Source organism: Colias eurytheme, chromosome 12, assembly GCF_061535395.1.
Source record: "Colias eurytheme isolate Ceu_HAF_F1 chromosome 12, ilColEury1 Martin Lab GWU primary, whole genome shotgun sequence".
NCBI lineage: Eukaryota > Metazoa > Arthropoda > Insecta > Lepidoptera > Pieridae > Colias > Colias eurytheme.
In genome coordinates this window covers 4,374,155-4,396,824 of record NC_142991.1, presented here as the reverse complement: position 1 = coordinate 4,396,824, position 22,670 = coordinate 4,374,155, and the positions used below count along the sequence as shown (strand labels likewise).

General features: G+C 32.4%; 2 protein-coding genes across 4 annotated transcripts in view; both read right to left on the bottom strand.

Annotated features, from left to right (window-relative positions):
• Nucleotides 1-2,278: 2,278 nt before the first annotated feature.
• Nucleotides 2,279-5,004, bottom strand: LOC149903931 (glycogen-binding subunit 76A-like). The gene has a single exon (XM_090107930.1). The coding sequence runs from the start codon at nucleotides 4,978-4,980 to the stop codon at nucleotides 3,358-3,360; it is 1,623 nt and encodes a 540-aa protein (XP_089964056.1). The 5' UTR covers nucleotides 4,981-5,004; the 3' UTR covers nucleotides 2,279-3,357.
• Nucleotides 5,005-16,795: 11,791 nt separating this feature from the next.
• Nucleotides 16,796-22,670, bottom strand: part of LOC149903930 (glycogen-binding subunit 76A-like) — a 44,635-nt gene continuing 38,760 nt past the window's right edge. For 2 of the 3 annotated variants that reach the window (XM_090107845.1, XM_090107844.1), the window contains exon 2: nucleotides 16,796-19,502. In XM_090107845.1, coding sequence (XP_089963971.1) covers nucleotides 17,874-19,502 — 1,629 coding nt within the window. In that variant the 3' untranslated portion in view covers nucleotides 16,796-17,873. The remainder of the gene's footprint in view (nucleotides 19,503-22,670) is intronic. The other variant, XM_090107843.1, reaches the window with a different exon arrangement.

The window sequence follows — 22,670 nt, the reverse complement described above, 5'->3', positions numbered from 1 at the left end:
TTAGTTGATAGAAAAAAAAACACTAAACATAACTTTTACAAAAGACAAAACAGTCGAGTTACGAATCTATGACTTTTGACTTTTCTATGACTGTTCAATATTTATATTCTGTATTTATCGTCCAATAATTGTGATATGTTTAGTCTGTTAAACTAAGCTTTACGTAAATAATAAAGGATTTACAAGTACATAATGTTATTTTATTTTGACTTATTTTATTGACTGCCTCTATGAAGTGTAGTTGTAACTTGTATTGTGCTGTAACTAATGGAATTAAAACTGTAAAGAACCGGCCATAAATAAATAAAGTAAATCTTCAAACAGCTCCAGTAGCATCAAGAAATTGCAAGTGGATAAATTCCTTAACGGATAGGACATTAAATATGAAATGCGTTCTCTAGGACCCAGAATTTATTCGTAGTATATCGTATTATCTATTGAAATAATTACCACGTTGTGTGTGTGTGTGTATTATTGGTATATAAATGTCGATTTATATTTAAGTTATAAACACAATACATTTGCTACTAACATTTTGATAGGCGTCTACTATTTTCATTCTTCATAACATCTGTTGCTAAACAACGCGCGTTACTCAGTACGGATATACTTACATATTTACAAATTGGTATATGTTTCTTCATATGAGCGTGTTTGGATGAATAAGTGCTTATATGTAGGTATGTCTAACTCAATCTCAATCAATACATAGGTACTATCATTAATTGAATAAATTCGTCATTATTTATACTTTTCCACCATATTTATTGATATTTATGTAGTTAAGAATTACTCGTTATATCCATTTTACAGTTACGCATACAACTCGACTGTCTCGACATGATCATTCATAAGCTTTTGATAATATTGTAATGTTATTTAACTTAAACTCTCAGTTCTACTTTCTATCGCTAGATGGCTCTTCAGGTCGATGTTATTCTTAGTTTTTGTTTTTTATTATAAAAAAACATGATAGGAACACTGTCAAGATAACTTCATTTTCTTTTTCTTTTAAAATTTTTAAAGCTGATCGCTTTTCTTATAAGTGATATTATTTAACTTATGAGATGAGACCATTCAATGCACAATTCATAGTAAAAATATATAAGCTAATTTTAGGTAGTATTCCAGTTCGGTGTTCCTAACTATGTATTAGATATATTTGTCACCATGTCCTAAGTGTACCTATGTCTTATACATTTTACGCTTAAATGTCCTTTATTTTGAATTGATAATGATAATTTAATTTTGTAGCATGTATACGTAGTATATTATTATTAGACTGTGGTAACACTTAGGTAACTATTTGTATTGTGTTCAAAATCTATACTAATAAGTAATAAAGTATATTATTATTAGTCTGTGCTAATATTATAAAGCTGAATAATTTGTTTGTTTGAATGGAGTACGTGGCACAGCTAGTCACTACATAGTATAAAACAAAGTCGCTTTCCCTGTCCCTATGTCCCTATGTCCCTTTGTACGCTTAAATCTTTGAAACTACGCAACGGATTTTGATGCGGTTTTTTTTAATAGATAGAGTGATTCAAGAGGAAGGTTTATATGTATAATAAGATCCATTATGTAGTGGAGAAGTACTGTTATTTTTGAGGTTTCTAATGCGATGTCGTAAAAAATTACATTTATTCCGCTTACATTGCAAACGCAGGCTGAACCCTACGAGTTTTATCAAAATAATGTACTAAGTATTATACACATTGAAAAGGTCTACAGAAAAGTCCGCGATGGTATATGTCTATCTCTTATGGATAACCCACAATAACTTTTTTTTGTCATTTACTTTTTACGACAAATAATGGCTAATTTTCGAAGCGATTTTAACCAATACAGCATTAATCCTTAAGCAATTAAATACCATGGATACATTGTTCATTTAATATAGATCTATATGGCCCTTTACACCGCATGATTTAAGTGAATATTTTCGAAGATATTACAGATTTAAAAATTGCGGGACGTAACGTTTGCGGCCGCCCGGCTATGTATTTTATACCCGTGCGAATTGCGATGCCGGAGCGGGCCGCTATATTTTTATACCTATACAACGTTCACAATTTTTCTGTAGTGTATTTAGTATCAGCATTGCACCCGTGCGAAGCCGGGGCGGGTCGCTAGTATACTATAAAGCGATTAAGTATCACTACCCTTAGAAATAATATATGTTGTATTATTAGGTACCTATTAACATGTTAGACGGGTAAATGAAACAGCAAGTTTAAATATTATGCACATTCGTTTATTAGAATTGTTTATCAATAAAACAACGGTCAATTAATTTAATTAAAATACAATAATCAATTATAAATCAGTACAAAGGCATATTAATTTTTAAACCGAATAATAAAAATTAAAATGGCCGCATTACAGAATTCAGGTACAAATAATATAGAAAATGATTCCTAATAAATATTGCTGATTTCTTAAATATAATAATAATAATTTAATTTCATAATTCCTAATAGTCTCATTATAAAATAGAATCTCAAAATATCAGTAAACAAAATATTTTTTCAACTTAACTATATATTATAGATATTTGTCATGGATTGATGTTTTATTGTTTATTATAAAAATAGAAAACAGTATCAGTTAAAACACCATAAAAATGTGAAACAGAGTTGATAAATCGTTTTTACAAAGATTAATTAACATTATCTATACATTGTATTTACGAGTTATATCTCAAATCAACATTCATTAAAATAACAATATGATATAGATGACACGTTGCCATCTCTTATTTAGATTAATATTTTAATACCTACTTTTTATTTATAACAGTCTATCTAGGTGATGTTTCAACATACTGCTTAATATAAGGCTAAAAGTTTCCTTAATATTCTAATAAAATATTTATTCTTTCAAAATCACCTCTCAACCTATATACATACGAACATTACAAAGGAACTATGAGGGCAGCTCGCATGCGTCATCCTTACTCTCCCATAACTGACTTTACACTTATAATTGAGTTTTATTGTCCCGCGGACGTACATCTATCAACAAATAATGAAAAATCATCAAAATAAGTGATAATTATTGCAAATGGCACTCCTCACGAGTCGTTCACTCGTTACATAGTATCTACATCTAATCTTAAGTATATCACAACATTGCTTTACATCTGAAGCCTCAATAATTTAGTACGCCAAGTTCTCTCGTGTAGGAACCGACAGCAATGGAAGCAGGCACAGGAATGTGACTAGCAACAGGCGTCCTGCGAGCCGCCTTGCATACACACAGTCGAACCAGGACCTGCCAGATACTCCACCAATGTTCTTCTAAAACGCCATCGACGTATTCGTTTCTCTTACGCTTCAAGCTAGCTAGATCGCATCAGTAGAAGGAGGGATGCCAGTCCAGAGTGGGGTGAAGAGCCCCTGAGGGCGAAGATGGATTTAGTGTTGCACCCAAAGCTAAGCAATCAAAACAGTAGTTTGCTCCGCTATTATTATCCCAAAACTGCTGTCCTTTGCACTGAAACCTCACTGCTATTTCCAACCTCTGTCCTGAAGCTATACATGGTGCGTATAAAACAAACTGGAAGCGGTCAGAGTAACCATCACATGAGCCCTGAACGTACGTCGCCTGGAGGTCCGTGTAAGTTCTCCATCGATTCATTGTATAACGAATGTGGACAGTCTTATGAAAGTCTAAGTTTCTTACGCGAACCGAGCCACATACTGTGACGTGAACACCATCAGACTCTCTTGCGCTTTCTAAACAAACATTTTGTCTTTCGAGTTTTTCAGTTACATCATGAGGCACTTGAAACAGCGGAACTAGCGTTAGAGCACCAAGTCTTGGAGTTGGTCGCACTGGTGGTGAATTTTGTACATCACATCCAGCGAGATCATCGTAAGCGGATTTTGGAATTACAGGTATCTCATCCATAAATGTCTTCACATCTGCCAGATCTAAACCTAAAACATCTGCAAATCGTACAATCTTTTTACGTCCTGGTGTTCCAGGAGGCGTTTTTCCAGTTTTTAATGATGAACAGCGACGTACTCGCTGGGGTCTATCATCCTCAGCTTCTTCGTCCATTTGAGACTCATTGTTTACATGTGATTGCTCAATTTCTGCAGGCGAAGACTCTTTTTCATTTACACATACTTCCGAATTGACTACTTTAAGCTGGGTTTCTTCTTCGTTGACTTTACTGGTAGGTTCTGCAATCTCTGTTGTTTCAACTATAGTTTCTTCATCCGGAAGCTCTACATCAATGAGAGATAAGTTTTCTACATCAGCACTGATATCGTTTTCAAAGCTTTTTCCGTTTTGTAAATCATCTTCAATGGCATCCGAAGGTTCGCTTTTAGCCGATTCGAATTCAGAATCACTATCAACGGTAGAATTTATGTGATTAGGTAAGTGTATCCTGCCATTCTCCCCGAGGGTAATAGGTGATAATATCGAACAATCTATTTCATCGTAGCTATTATGTCGAGCACAACCTTCGAAAGTTATTGGAGAGTATAATGGTTTATCTGCATGCCCATTTTCTTTAGGCGTAGGCTGAATTTTGATGGGTGATTCTGTGTAAAAAGCTGTTGAGAATTTAAATCCATTTTTACCATTGTCGGGTTGCTTTAACATTAATTTGGTTTGTTCCTTGAGTTCGTCACAGTCGACGTCGTAGTAAGGCGGTTCGGTATCTTCTGAAAGTCGTTGAGGTAAAGGGGCATCATCTTCATCTACGGGACTAGACGGGCTTTCACATTCCAGCTCAAAATCGTAGAAAGTATCCAGTTCCCGTTGAGTAGATGTGCATGGTCGATGTGGGCCATTGTCACGCGTGAGCCAGGTGTTCTCGCGTACACATTCTCCATCTTGCGCGGCGCCTAGGTTGCGAAGTCTAGAGTGTAGGTCGCGTGCGAACGCCGCAGCGCGTCCGCGACAAGACATGGGCAATAGCGATGTCAGACCGCACTGGGAGCCGGCGCGATCACCACTCATCTGCGTCTGAAAAAAAAGAGGCCTTAATTAGCACAATATACGACACATTTTTGAAATTGCAAAACTAGGAATGCGATTAAATAAGATAGCCTATCTATATGGTTTTTTAATCATAAATCTTATCAGCCTGTTAAACTTCATGTCAACTATATTTTTAAACGTTTTAAAAAATTTAATATTTTAAGAGTAAAGTATATTTGGTCAAACACCTTACCCCCTTTGACCTGAATAAGACAATAGGCATTTATTTTAGAACTGCAGTAGTTGGGTACTAAATTGCACAGTTGCATATTATACAATGGTGAGACAATTCGATCGTGACTATCATGACATACAAATTGAATGTCAAGAGTGAACGACCTCGATAAGATAAATTAAAATTCTGCGGTATGATCAGCAGTCGGCACGCACCTCGCAGATCGAAAGTAACTATGATATAAACATAAATATTTTATAAAATTGTGAAGCTTATCTAAACGTAATTTTGAAGCTGAGTATATTCGTCATGTGTGATTATTAATTATGATTAAATTAAATTTGTTGTTAAGTGTTTTTATAATGGTACAAAAACGTTTCATTGATAATAAACACCTATCTTCTGTTATTAGTTATTAGTTATATTTAATATATTATGTATACGTCCATATATGGCTCCTTTAACAATATGAGTATTATATTCATGAAGATATTATTAAACACGTTTTATATATGTCGTGGCCATATCGTAAATTTGCTCATTTCATGATATGACTGGCCATTTCACGAAATGGTCGCATTTCGTGAAATGGCCAATTTAGTTTGGCCAATGATAAGAAATCGTTTCACGATATGGCCAACTAAACGCGCGGTTTTTTCATGAAATGATCAAAATTATTTGATCATATCATAAAATAGTTACATTAATCATTGGTAGAGGCGCTGCAAGCTCTGTGTTTATGTGATAAGATGGCGGCCGCTAGCGAAAATTTAATTATTCGCAGTTAAAAACTTCATAATTCGTTTAATAACAATAAGTCATAGCAAAAAATTTACGACGGTTCGAGTACTATGGAAAATGTGGATATCTTATAATATGTATTGAAGAAAAAATGCGTCTTAAATAAAATAATTTAAGACGCATTTTTTCTTTTAGGATATATATTTATATATCCTACTATAGTATTATAATTGTTTTTTTTTTAAAAAGCGATCCGCTTCTGGCGTTGTTTATCAAAGTCTAACCTAACCTAACCTAACTGTTTTTTATTGCAAAAACGATTCGCTTCTAGCATTCGCCGGCCGCTGCCGCGGCACTAACTTAGATGACATTAAACAAGTTTTTAGAATATTCTGAATTTTAATATTTTATGGACTCTTTATATTTTATACGATCTGGCCAAATGTGGATGGCCAAATCGTGAAACGTTGACGATTTAACGATCTGATCAAACTGTGTTGGCCATTTCATGAAATGCGACCATTTCGTGAAATGATCGATCATATCATGAAATGAGCAAATCTACGATATGGCCACGACATATACAAATTTTATATCGTAAAGAAAATTGCGTAGACTCTGTACCATATGTTTAATTTGTACAATGTCAATAAAATAATTCATTACAGGTCAAGTGAAAGGCTTCATTACATTAAAATAGAATAATTTACATAGTAGGTAATCTAGGTGACAGCACCTAATAAGAAGAAGCAACCTACCTAATAAATAGCGATTTAACTCGTTTACCGAGAACAAATGGTTTAGATCACAGAATTTATAGAGTAATCCTATTTTTTATTAGTAGTATAAGTAGTAATAAAATTAAAGATGTCAAACTGGTTTCAAGAAAAGTTTCCTTTTATTTTGAATTTTGAAGACATAGACTAAATTTTAACCCAGATTCTGCGTTATCGAAAAATTAGGTACACGCTTCATGATTTACACCGCATACAATACGTATATACATAAGTATATAGTATAAATTCAAGATACACTTACTGCTCGAATATTTAACAAAACCTTAGACAAAGATTAAGAGCATGGTCGTAGTATGGCAGTTTATTTTAAACGAAACTGTGTCAATTTAAAATTTCTAAGGTATCATCATACTACAAGCAACACAGATGCGTAAAAGAACCATATAATATTTTCAATTTAACACAAAACCTATATCTATAACATTTTCTCTTAGATTATATTACAGATCATTCGTTGTGAAAACATCATCAAGTCTCAACTGATAGCAAGTTTTTATATGTCGTTGTCAAGGCAACAAGAGATATCTCCTAATGGTCAAGCTAGTGTACTTTACAAATTAAGTGATGATTTATTTTATGTATAATTTAACCTTAAATTCTATTTAAGGATTAAGGTATGTTGCAATGAGTGTTAATATGTTGTTAATATATGCGTATTTAAATTAATCAACAATATGGATTTATCAACAAGCGTCTTAACGACGAGGAATAAATATTTCAATCATTATTCACTGAACTGTTCATTTTTTAATTTATTCACAAAAAAATTAAAAGTATTTAATTTGAAACATAAAGTAACATACCAAAACAGTTCGCAGTAATACGAATATGAATATTATTAATAAAAGCTACTTTTCTTGAGACAACTGACAAGTTACATGGACTTTGTAAACTAAAACAATGATGCATTATGTGTATAAGATATAAACAGGTAATTTATGAACGTAAAAACAAATATAACTACCTACATGAAATGAAATGAAACTTCAAACTACTCCATTCACGTGTTAAGTATTTGGTGCCAAAATACGTAATTTGTGCACGTCAATAGCTGTGGGTAGGCGAAAAATCTAATAAACAACTAAATGTTTAGTGGTACCTAATAAAAATAATACATAATAAAAATAATAATAATTAAAACTAAATATTTTATAAATTGATTACGCATAATATTCAATTGAATATGTAAACTATTAAAATCGTAAAAGCAAAGGATAATTTAATAAATAAAGTAACTGTACTGATTATGTATGAACTGACCTATCACAATGCATTATGTTTTGTTTGTTTCCTTGATAATAATAATAATAAGTAGTTTAAAAAAACTAAAAAACACGCTTTTTATAGAAAACCGAACTAAAAAATAGAAAATTTTATCAAATTAGTGTATTGTCATCGGTCCTCAATAAATCTACAAAGTTTGAACGAAATCTGACCGTTTAAAGTGGGTCAAAATCGCGCCCAAAGAAGTCGGTTACAAACATACAAACATACAGGTGAAGCTAATATAAAGCGTGTAATAAAAAGGGGGCCGTGTTTACGAGACAAAAATGCAACGATTAGAAACCTCTATAAGGTCACTTTTACAGGTGCAGATAAATCATTATGAAGTGCAATATACGCTATTATTAAATAGGGTTATTATTCAATTCAGTAGGGTCAATACTTTACCATATTCAATAAATCTAAGAAAAGTCTGGAATTTTTAGACTGCTAATAAAAAGATACATATTTATTCTCCATGGGTTAACTTCATGAATCGGAATGTGAAATTTCCAACAGTATTGCAAAAATATAATCAGCATCTCTATTTACAACGTTAACCTTAACAAACTGGATCGTAAATCCAATTTCTTATCATAGTTGCTTCAGGCAGGCAGGCAGAATCTTACGATTTCATACTGACTGCCCTAATTGAGATCTGTCAACGCACCCAACCCGCGCATTCAGTTTATAAATAATGCACCTATGATGTCACTCCTAGATAACAAACGCAATAACATGATGAGCAGATCGCGCCACGGATGCTGGCTAATTTGAGAGAGTAAGAAGTAGATTTGTTCCTTGTCAATCTCTTGATCCCATTAGTCTACAGAGGAATTCAATTATAGGTAGCACCTGAGAATCGTATGTGCGTTTATTATCTCGCATAACAAAAATATAATTACTGTTAAGACAAGACTATACTAGCTAAAGACATGACATAGTCTCCTAATCTCGAATATATTATAATTTATTTCGCATCCTAATCCTCCATTTAGGGATGACTATGATGATAAGTTAATAAACTTATATCAGTTTCAAGCATGTTTCAAGCTTTCAAAGGATCAGTAATAAAAATGTCATTACAAATTCAGATAGGACGATCCCGATAATGTTCGATAAAATAAAATCGATTTAGATATAAATGGAGTGGGCTTAACTGAAGACAATGAACATCATAGAAATAAAATATATCAAAGTCGGCATGTCTCAAAGGGATAACTCCGGTACTTTCCACTTTGATCAAAGTACTGAATCGTGATTCATTTAAGAACTAGAAGAAAACACTATAAAACTTAGTATTATACATAACATATGACTTTAGAGTTGAGAGTATGTACCAATGTGAATTTACTTACACTGTAACTATGAATACCCATAACTCCATTGTCCGAACAAAAAACGTCGAAGCATAGGTTTCATAAGGATTACTCTAAATACTTATGCCTAACTACATTACCCTTACATGAGTAAATTGAATTTCATGTACAATATTTTGTTAACAATTAAAAATTTTGAATAGGCACTTTCTCGCACATGTATTGTTCCAAATAAGGTCAAGCTCGTACCACAGATCAAATTAAAGTACAACACCATTACAGAAGATTGACATTCAAATCTATACTTATAATAAATCTGTAGAGAGGCCAATTCTGTACATGAAATATATTTAAAAAAAAACTATGAAGGGGTGATAAGGGATCGCTACTGATGCCAAAAATGCAATCAGTAAAATTTTTGTCTGTCTGTCACTCTGTCTGTCTGTCTGTCTGTCTGTCTGTCTGTATATTCGTTATAGAAACAAAAACGACACGACGGATTTTAACCAAATTTGGCACAATTATTCTTCATACTCTTGGGCAGGTTATAGTAAAAGAATCATGTAAATCGGTGTAGAAACACCAAAGTTATACATGAAATACCCTATAAGTCATCGCGCGTGAATACAGAATCATGCCATAAGGATTATTTTTGTGTATCAGTTGCCGCGTTCGACGCGCTTCGCGGCGGGAGCTATGAAAAGGCGGCGGGTCTGCACCCGTTTTGCGTTGTCACGGCATCACGTGTGAACGGCTGAACCGATTTCGATAATTCTTTTCTATTATATTCCTTGAAGTACGAGGATGGTTCTTATGTAGAGAAAACGTAAATATGTACCACGGGCGAAGCCGGGGCGGACCGCTAGTAGTAAATATTTTACAGGAGGTTACTTCGTGAGTTGCGTGAAAGGCTTTTGACTAGAGCCATAAATTATTCCTATTTTATTGACCGATTTGAATAAAAGATGTATTGCAGTATATTAACACTTTCTACGTAGTTTATTATACAGTAGCTAGCTACTAGTTATTATTCTGTGACAGTACTTAACCTTTGTAATAACGTTTCACACAAAGTCTATTTTATCAATACGTAAATAAACAAAACTCACAATATTTACAACTTATGAGGTTACATAAAATATTTTCCGCATTATTCCATGGTCGAAGAAATTAGTAATGTAGCTAATTATGGTAGATTATAGAGCACTATGATTTATTATAGATCGGGTCAAGATGCACACAAATACCTCGGCGATAAGAGTGTTTATTATTGACTTGTTTTCATGATAAGACGTGTTTACATAAAATTGAATTTCTAAAGTCACGTGTAAACTTTATGTAATTCGCAGCATTCAGCAAACATACAAAACGTATTTCTCTGAAGAGTCATAGAGCGGAAGCAAACAGCAAATATTTCCAATACACTTGCACATGTATGCCATATTTTGTTTTCTAATTGCTTTCCAGTTTCCACTTTGTTTATGATGGAACGTTAAAGGACAGAAAACAAAAGAATATATACAGAACATAAATATAGCCAATAATATACGTACCTACAGGTAAATTAGCTTGGAGAAATTTTTGCATATGTAGTGGTGTGTATATTACTCAGATCTTAGAGCGCGTTTCCACTATATCGTTCTGGCCTATACAAAAATGTTTTGATATCCTAACATTACTATTTAACTTTATACTTATTCCTAGCAACACTTTTGTTTTCAATAAAAACAAGTTTTTATTTGAAAGAAAATGGTTTTGACTTTATAAAAAAAAATATATCATTCAATTTTACGTCCTTGAGCAAACGACAAGGCGACTACCGTGAAACAATAAAATATCGTGTCCATAATAATTTGTTTCATAATTAATATTTGACCATAATAATTACGAAACAAAACAAATAAATAAATCGTCACTTGATAGTGGAAAGTGGAAACACGCACAAAACCAGAATAAACCAGTTTACGCTGTCCGCAGGTGCCACGTGCAGTCGTTTGGTAGCGTTAGAACATAAAGCACATTTCATTCAAAAATTATAATTATTATGTACGTAGTTTAATTGATAAATTTTATATTTGTTGATTGTTGTTATTATTTGTTATTATTGTTATAATATTTGTTGAAGTGAATTACATGTCCCGCAGCCGGAGGCCCCAAATGAAAACTCAGATGTACTTAAAAACTACATTTAATAGCTAAAATGAGACTTTTACACCCATGTCTGCACGATGCAGACCGGAGTTAAAGAATGAATTTATACAGTTTAATAATTATAAAGACGTAAGCTTGGATGCTATAAGGGAAATCGCATCCACATTCTATTCCCGTGCGAACGGCGTATTCAGCAGTTTTGTATGAAGGCAGGGCCATAACTAGTGTTTAATTTGTGTGTAAGTGTTGTAACTTTATATTGTTAATTCAATATGGCTCCAGTGTTAAAACATGGTCGAGGCAAGCCTTTGACTTCTCAAACTAAAGAATTAAACTTTAAATGTCGTTTCTTTTTCAGGTTAGTAAATTTTTCATTTTAGTAACATTGTTAATGTAAAAGTTATATGTATGTTAAATGTGCAAATATTAAAATAAAGTCTCATCTTTTTCAGAGGAGAAACACATATAGTTTAATTTAAAATCCCTTATATATACAGGGTTACTTGTAAAACACCGGCAACCTCGCAGGACAAGATAGCTAACATCATAAGTAACAACATTTCGACTTTTGATAATTTGTTAGATTTTATTTTCATACAAAAATAAATATTCATTTAATTTTCCGTCTGAATATTATAAACTCTACGCCTCCCAAAAATTACGTAAACAAAAAGCGAACGAGAGGGGGAAGGGGGCGTCGCGTCGTCCATCCGATAATTAATAGAACATAGACTTACAAATGTAAGGAGAGTACAATAAAAGTTTAAAAAATCATTTAAAAATAATTTATTGCGTTATGCCAAAAGTCGTAGAACAAATGTTGTTATTTATGATGTTAGCTATCTTGTCCTGCGAGGTTGCTGGTGTTTTACAAGTAACCCTGTATAAAATAAAAACTAAAAATAAAATGTTGTTTTATTTTATTTGCTGACCATACACTACTACAAACGCAAAAATTTCTCCAAGCTAATTTACCTGTATATAGTTATTGGTTTAATATCTAATATGGAATTAATTAACTGACACCTAATTGAGCTTGAAGACAATTTTTCTAGTAGCTATATCATATTGTACACATTATACATTTCTTATTATACCTAATTGTACAAACATTTCTTTACTATACATATTGTCCATATAGGTACATATTACAAATAAATACTAATAAGTACCATACCATTGAAATATTTAAAAAAAAGATTTATTTTACTCCTACGTACAATTTATAGATTTTCCCTCTAATTTCCTAGCTGTTTGAATTGCAATTAGTAAACAACAAATCATAGTTGAATGACATCGCCATCTAACATTAATTATGGATTTTAATATTTGCTTTCGAATGTGGTAGTCAGCCCAAACGTGTTAGCTTTCAAATATGCGTAAACAGACTTAAAATTTTATTTAATTATTCATTGGTTCGTATCGGGTAATGAACTCTGCTAACCTTAAAAAGTACATGAAAGTGTAAGAGTGAATGAATTTTTGAGCTCGGCCTAGTTGTTCCTGGGATTAGGGCGTTCAAACAAACTCATAAGTTTCGTATTACGATTTATTTCAGAGTCATTTAAGTTTCATAAATAGATATACGTTTATGTATTTAGTAAGACTATATAAAACCAAAAGATTGTAGAATACTGATAAAACATAATTAAAAATTAGTAACACGTTTTTATCAAAGTACCCAAATAAATTATATCAATATGCCTACCTATCTGTAATTGAATGTAACTTGATATTTTGATAAACAACTAAATGTCATTATTTAATTGTTATTTAATGAAGGAAGAAACGTTATTATTCTCCTATTTTCTTCTTTGAGATAATAATAAATCCATTGTTATACCAGGCATTAGAAAACGTCATGAAACGCTCATTCAAGAGGTTGATAAGCGGTCATTGAACCAAGATAAGGGAATTTCTTTGGATTATATTGGATATCGGATACTTACATATAGAATTTAAAAGACTTTCTAAACTTAACAATTCAGACCTTATTATACAAAAATAAAACCGGCCAAGTGCGAGTCGGGCTCGCGCACAAAGGGTTCCGTAGCAGCAAATATAATAAATTACAGTTAAATCAACCTATCTCAAAAACTATAAGAGATACTTTGATCAAACCAAAAATCGTTGAAAGAGTTAATTAGCATGCATCACCTCTATTTTTTTTAGAATTTTATACCCCGTAGTTATAAAAATAGAGGGGGGGGGACATACTTTTTACGACTTTGAGAGCTGATATCTCAAAAACCGTTCACTTTAAGAAAAATGTTTTTTAGAAAACTTTATATCATTTTAAAAGACCTTTCCATTGATACCCCACACGGGTATGTACATCGAAAAAAAAAATTTCATCCCTCAGTTACATGTATGGGGGGCCCCACCCCCAATTCTTTTTTTTACTATTTAGTGTCATATTTTTGTAGCGGTTCATACAACACATATTCCCATCAAATTTCATCACTGTAGTACTTATAGTTTCCGAGTAAATCGGCTGTGACAGACGGACAGACGGACAGACGGACAGACGGACATGACGAAACTATAAGGGTTCCGTTTTTGCCATTTTGGCTACGGAACCCTTTATTACATAAATGAAAATTTATGAAATTTTTTCCTCAATTTGATTTAAAAGTTAAAGTTCTAGTTGGTGTCCAAAAGTAATTAAAGATTGCTATAGATATAATAAATACCAAATTCCTATCTTTTAAATTTGAGTAGAAATTTGTATTTTAAATACAGACATATTATGATATTTATGTATCAATATATTTTGTTAAATATTCAAAGCTAAGTATGCTGTTGGAACAAATTTATATTAAAAGTGAAACGGTACTATACGACCTCGTAGCATTTTAATTTTTATTATTTTTAATATCTATATTATCTTTGTTGTAATATAGTAATAACGAGATGTAAATTATGCTTTCTTAAAGCTACTGGCACTTGGCAATATAATTTTAGTAAAATTTGATTAAGAAAATCTAAATTATGACTAAAAATGATTGTAAATATTAATTTTAAGTTGTGATATATTTAAGCGTGTGTTGTCATCATCTAACTAAAACATTAGTTGATAGAAAAAAAAACACTAAACATAACTTTTACAAAAGACAAAACAGTCGAGTTACGAATCTATGACTTTTGACTTTTCTATGACTGTTCAATATTTATATTCTGTATTTATCGTCCAATAATTGTGATATGTTTAGTCTGTTAAACTAAGCTTTACGTAAATAATAAAGGATTTACAAGTACATAATGTTATTTTATTTTGACTTATTTTATTGACTGCCTCTATGAAGTGTAGTTGTAACTTGTATTGTGCTGTAACTAATGGAATTAAAACTGTAAAGAACCGGCCATAAATAAATAAAGTAAATCTTCAAACAGCTCCAGTAGCATCAAGAAATTGCAAGTGGATAAATTCCTTAACGGATAGGACATTAAATATGAAATGCGTTCTCTAGGACCCAGAATTTATTCGTAGTATATCGTATTATCTATTGAAATAATTACCACGTTGTGTGTGTGTGTGTATTATTGGTATATAAATGTCGATTTATATTTAAGTTATAAACACAATACATTTGCTACTAACATTTTGATAGGCGTCTACTATTTTCATTCTTCATAACATCTGTTGCTAAACAACGCGCGTTACTCAGTACGGATATACTTACATATTTACAAATTGGTATATGTTTCTTCATATGAGCGTGTTTGGATGAATAAGTGCTTATATGTAGGTATGTCTAACTCAATCTCAATCAATACATAGGTACTATCATTAATTGAATAAATTCGTCATTATTTATACTTTTCCACCATATTTATTGATATTTATGTAGTTAAGAATTACTCGTTATATCCATTTTACAGTTACGCATACAACTCGACTGTCTCGACATGATCATTCATAAGCTTTTGATAATATTGTAATGTTATTTAACTTAAACTCTCAGTTCTACTTTCTATCGCTAGATGGCTCTTCAGGTCGATGTTATTCTTAGTTTTTGTTTTTTATTATAAAAAAACATGATAGGAACACTGTCAAGATAACTTCATTTTCTTTTTCTTTTAAAATTTTTAAAGCTGATCGCTTTTCTTATAAGTGATATTATTTAACTTATGAGATGAGACCATTCAATGCACAATTCATAGTAAAAATATATAAGCTAATTTTAGGTAGTATTCCAGTTCGGTGTTCCTAACTATGTATTAGATATATTTGTCACCATGTCCTAAGTGTACCTATGTCTTATACATTTTACGCTTAAATGTCCTTTATTTTGAATTGATAATGATAATTTAATTTTGTAGCATGTATACGTAGTATATTATTATTAGACTGTGGTAACACTTAGGTAACTATTTGTATTGTGTTCAAAATCTATACTAATAAGTAATAAAGTATATTATTATTAGTCTGTGCTAATATTATAAAGCTGAATAATTTGTTTGTTTGAATGGAGTACGTGGCACAGCTAGTCACTACATAGTATAAAACAAAGTCGCTTTCCCTGTCCCTATGTCCCTATGTCCCTTTGTACGCTTAAATCTTTGAAACTACGCAACGGATTTTGATGCGGTTTTTTTTAATAGATAGAGTGATTCAAGAGGAAGGTTTATATGTATAATAAGATCCATTATGTAGTGGAGAAGTACTGTTATTTTTGAGGTTTCTAATGCGATGTCGTAAAAAATTACATTTATTCCGCTTACATTGCAAACGCAGGCTGAACCCTACGAGTTTTATCAAAATAATGTACTAAGTATTATACACATTGAAAAGGTCTACAGAAAAGTCCGCGATGGTATATGTCTATCTCTTATGGATAACCCACAATAACTTTTTTTTGTCATTTACTTTTTACGACAAATAATGGCTAATTTTCGAAGCGATTTTAACCAATACAGCATTAATCCTTAAGCAATTAAATACCATGGATACATTGTTCATTTAATATAGATCTATATGGCCCTTTACACCGCATGATTTAAGTGAATATTTTCGAAGATATTACAGATTTAAAAATTGCGGGACGTAACGTTTGCGGCCGCCCGGCTATGTATTTTATACCCGTGCGAATTGCGATGCCGGAGCGGGCCGCTATATTTTTATACCTATACAACGTTCACAATTTTTCTGTAGTGTATTTAGTATCAGCATTGCACCCGTGCGAAGCCGGGGCGGGTCGCTAGTATACTATAAAGCGATTAAGTATCACTACCCTTAGAAATAATATATGTTGTATTATTAGGTACCTATTAACATGTTAGACGGGTAAATGAAACAGCAAGTTTAAATATTATGCACATTCGTTTATTAGAATTGTTTATCAATAAAACAACGGTCAATTAATTTAATTAAAATACAATAATCAATTATAAATCAGTACAAAGGCATATTAATTTTTAAACCGAATAATAAAAATTAAAATGGCCGCATTACAGAATTCAGGTACAAATAATATAGAAAATGATTCCTAATAAATATTGCTGATTTCTTAAATATAATAATAATAATTTAATTTCATAATTCCTAATAGTCTCATTATAAAATAGAATCTCAAAATATCAGTAAACAAAATATTTTTTCAACTTAACTATATATTATAGATATTTGTCATGGATTGATGTTTTATTGTTTATTATAAAAATAGAAAACAGTATCAGTTAAAACACCATAAAAATGTGAAACAGAGTTGATAAATCGTTTTTACAAAGATTAATTAACATTATCTATACATTGTATTTACGAGTTATATCTCAAATCAACATTCATTAAAATAACAATATGATATAGATGACACGTTGCCATCTCTTATTTAGATTAATATTTTAATACCTACTTTTTATTTATAACAGTCTATCTAGGTGATGTTTCAACATACTGCTTAATATAAGGCTAAAAGTTTCCTTAATATTCTAATAAAATATTTATTCTTTCAAAATCACCTCTCAACCTATATACATACGAACATTACAAAGGAACTATGAGGGCAGCTCGCATGCGTCATCCTTACTCTCCCATAACTGACTTTACACTTATAATTGAGTTTTATTGTCCCGCGGACGTACATCTATCAACAAATAATGAAAAATCATCAAAATAAGTGATAATTATTGCAAATGGCACTCCTCACGAGTCGTTCACTCGTTACATAGTATCTACATCTAATCTTAAGTATATCACAACATTGCTTTACATCTGAAGCCTCAATAATTTAGTACGCCAAGTTCTCTCGTGTAGGAACCGACAGCAATGGAAGCAGGCACAGGAATGTGACTAGCAACAGGCGTCCTGCGAGCCGCCTTGCATACACACAGTCGAACCAGGACCTGCCAGATACTCCACCAATGTTCTTCTAAAACGCCATCGACGTATTCGTTTCTCTTACGCTTCAAGCTAGCTAGATCGCATCAGTAGAAGGAGGGATGCCAGTCCAGAGTGGGGTGAAGAGCCCCTGAGGGCGAAGATGGATTTAGTGTTGCACCCAAAGCTAAGCAATCAAAACAGTAGTTTGCTCCGCTATTATTATCCCAAAACTGCTGTCCTTTGCACTGAAACCTCACTGCTATTTCCAACCTCTGTCCTGAAGCTATACATGGTGCGTATAAAACAAACTGGAAGCGGTCAGAGTAACCATCACATGAGCCCTGAACGTACGTCGCCTGGAGGTCCGTGTAAGTTCTCCATCGATTCATTGTATAACGAATGTGGACAGTCTTATGAAAGTCTAAGTTTCTTACGCGAACCGAGCCACATACTGTGACGTGAACACCATCAGACTCTCTTGCGCTTTCTAAACAAACATTTTGTCTTTCGAGTTTTTCAGTTACATCATGAGGCACTTGAAACAGCGGAACTAGCGTTAGAGCACCAAGTCTTGGAGTTGGTCGCACTGGTGGTGAATTTTGTACATCACATCCAGCGAGATCATCGTAAGCGGATTTTGGAATTACAGGTATCTCATCCATAAATGTCTTCACATCTGCCAGATCTAAACCTAAAACATCTGCAAATCGTACAATCTTTTTACGTCCTGGTGTTCCAGGAGGCGTTTTTCCAGTTTTTAATGATGAACAGCGACGTACTCGCTGGGGTCTATCATCCTCAGCTTCTTCGTCCATTTGAGACTCATTGTTTACATGTGATTGCTCAATTTCTGCAGGCGAAGACTCTTTTTCATTTACACATACTTCCGAATTGACTACTTTAAGCTGGGTTTCTTCTTCGTTGACTTTACTGGTAGGTTCTGCAATCTCTGTTGTTTCAACTATAGTTTCTTCATCCGGAAGCTCTACATCAATGAGAGATAAGTTTTCTACATCAGCACTGATATCGTTTTCAAAGCTTTTTCCGTTTTGTAAATCATCTTCAATGGCATCCGAAGGTTCGCTTTTAGCCGATTCGAATTCAGAATCACTATCAACGGTAGAATTTATGTGATTAGGTAAGTGTATCCTGCCATTCTCCCCGAGGGTAATAGGTGATAATATCGAACAATCTATTTCATCGTAGCTATTATGTCGAGCACAACCTTCGAAAGTTATTGGAGAGTATAATGGTTTATCTGCATGCCCATTTTCTTTAGGCGTAGGCTGAATTTTGATGGGTGATTCTGTGTAAAAAGCTGTTGAGAATTTAAATCCATTTTTACCATTGTCGGGTTGCTTTAACATTAATTTGGTTTGTTCCTTGAGTTCGTCACAGTCGACGTCGTAGTAAGGCGGTTCGGTATCTTCTGAAAGTCGTTGAGGTAAAGGGGCATCATCTTCATCTACGGGACTAGACGGGCTTTCACATTCCAGCTCAAAATCGTAGAAAGTATCCAGTTCCCGTTGAGTAGATGTGCATGGTCGATGTGGGCCATTGTCACGCGTGAGCCAGGTGTTCTCGCGTACACATTCTCCATCTTGCGCGGCGCCTAGGTTGCGAAGTCTAGAGTGTAGGTCGCGTGCGAACGCCGCAGCGCGTCCGCGACAAGACATGGGCAATAGCGATGTCAGACCGCACTGGGAGCCGGCGCGATCACCACTCATCTGCGTCTGAAAAAAAAGAGGCCTTAATTAGCACAATATACGACACATTTTTGAAATTGCAAAACTAGGAATGCGATTAAATAAGATAGCCTATCTATATGGTTTTTTAATCATAAATCTTATCAGCCTGTTAAACTTCATGTCAACTATATTTTTAAACGTTTTAAAAAATTTAATATTTTAAGAGTAAAGTATATTTGGTCAAACACCTTACCCCCTTTGACCTGAATAAGACAATAGGCATTTATTTTAGAACTGCAGTAGTTGGGTACTAAATTGCACAGTTGCATATTATACAATGGTGAGACAATTCGATCGTGACTATCATGACATACAAATTGAATGTCAAGAGTGAACGACCTCGATAAGATAAATTAAAATTCTGCGGTATGATCAGCAGTCGGCACGCACCTCGCAGATCGAAAGTAACTATGATATAAACATAAATATTTTATAAAATTGTGAAGCTTATCTAAACGTAATTTTGAAGCTGAGTATATTCGTCATGTGTGATTATTAATTATGATTAAATTAAATTTGTTGTTAAGTGTTTTTATAATGGTACAAAAACGTTTCATTGATAATAAACACCTATCTTCTGTTATTAGTTATTAGTTATATTTAATATATTATGTATACGTCCATATATGGCTCCTTTAACAATATGAGTATTATATTCATGAAGATATTATTAAACACGTTTTATATATGTCGTGGCCATATCGTAAATTTGCTCATTTCATGATATGACTGGCCATTTCACGAAATGGTCGCATTTCGTGAAATGGCCAATTTAGTTTGGCCAATGATAAGAAATCGTTTCACGATATGGCCAACTAAACGCGCGGTTTTTTCATGAAATGATCAAAATTATTTGATCATATCATAAAATAGTTACATTAATCATTGGTAGAGGCGCTGCAAGCTCTGTGTTTATGTGATAAGATGGCGGCCGCTAGCGAAAATTTAATTATTCGCAGTTAAAAACTTCATAATTCGTTTAATAACAATAAGTCATAGCAAAAAATTTACGACGGTTCGAGTACTATGGAAAATGTGGATATCTTATAATATGTATTGAAGAAAAAATGCGTCTTAAATAAAATAATTTAAGACGCATTTTTTCTTTTAGGATATATATTTATATATCCTACTATAGTATTATAATTGTTTTTTTTTTAAAAAGCGATCCGCTTCTGGCGTTGTTTATCAAAGTCTAACCTAACCTAACCTAACTGTTTTTTATTGCAAAAACGATTCGCTTCTAGCATTCGCCGGCCGCTGCCGCGGCACTAACTTAGATGACATTAAACAAGTTTTTAGAATATTCTGAATTTTAATATTTTATGGACTCTTTATATTTTATACGATCTGGCCAAATGTGGATGGCCAAATCGTGAAACGTTGACGATTTAACGATCTGATCAAACTGTGTTGGCCATTTCATGAAATGCGACCATTTCGTGAAATGATCGATCATATCATGAAATGAGCAAATCTACGATATGGCCACGACATATACAAATTTTATATCGTAAAGAAAATTGCGTAGACTCTGTACCATATGTTTAATTTGTACAATGTCAATAAAATAATTCATTACAGGTCAAGTGAAAGGCTTCATTACATTAAAATAGAATAATTTACATAGTAGGTAATCTAGGTGACAGCACCTAATAAGAAGAAGCAACCTACCTAATAAATAGCGATTTAACTCGTTTACCGAGAACAAATGGTTTAGATCACAGAATTTATAGAGTAATCCTATTTTTTATTAGTAGTATAAGTAGTAATAAAATTAAAGATGTCAAACTGGTTTCAAGAAAAGTTTCCTTTTATTTTGAATTTTGAAGACATAGACTAAATTTTAACCCAGATTCTGCGTTATCGAAAAATTAGGTACACGCTTCATGATTTACACCGCATACAATACGTATATACATAAGTATATAGTATAAATTCAAGATACACTTACTGCTCGAATATTTAACAAAACCTTAGACAAAGATTAAGAGCATGGTCGTAGTATGGCAGTTTATTTTAAACGAAACTGTGTCAATTTAAAATTTCTAAGGTATCATCATACTACAAGCAACACAGATGCGTAAAAGAACCATATAATATTTTCAATTTAACACAAAACCTATATCTATAACATTTTCTCTTAGATTATATTACAGATCATTCGTTGTGAAAACATCATCAAGTCTCAACTGATAGCAAGTTTTTATATGTCGTTGTCAAGGCAACAAGAGATATCTCCTAATGGTCAAGCTAGTGTACTTTACAAATTAAGTGATGATTTATTTTATGTATAATTTAACCTTAAATTCTATTTAAGGATTAAGGTATGTTGCAATGAGTGTTAATATGTTGTTAATATATGCGTATTTAAATTAATCAACAATATGGATTTATCAACAAGCGTCTTAACGATGAGGAATAAATATTTCAATCATTATTCACTGAACTGTTCATTTTTTAATTTATTCACAAAAAAATTAAAAGTATTTAATTTGAAACATAAAGTAACATACCAAAACAGTTCGCAGTAATACGAATATGAATATTATTAATAAAAGCTACTTTTCTTGAGACAACTGACAAGTTACATGGACTTTGTAAACTAAAACAATGATGCATTATGTGTATAAGATATAAACAGGTAATTTATGAACGTAAAAACAAATATAACTACCTACATGAAATGAAATGAAACTTCAAACTACTCCATTCACGTGTTAAGTATTTGGTGCCAAAATACGTAATTTGTGCACGTCAATAGCTGTGGGTAGGCGAAAAATCTAATAAACAACTAAATGTTTAGTGGTACCTAATAAAAATAATACATAATAAAAATAATAATAATTAAAACTAAATATTTTATAAATTGATTACGCATAATATTCAATTGAATATGTAAACTATTAAAATCGTAAAAGCAAAGGATAATTTAATAAATAAAGTAACTGTACTGATTATGTATGAACTGACCTATCACAATGCATTATGTTTTGTTTGTTTCCTTGATAATAATAATAATAAGTAGTTTAAAAAAACTAAAAAACACGCTTTTTATAGAAAACCGAACTAAAAAATAGAAAATTTTATCAAATTAGTGTATTGTCATCGGTCCTCAATAAATCTACAAAGTTTGAACGAAATCTGACCGTT

Coding starts and splice junctions, on each gene's coding strand:
- LOC149903931 (XM_090107930.1), bottom strand. CDS start 4,980: ATGAGTGGTGATCGCGCCGGCTCCCAGTGCGGTCTGACATCGCTATTG.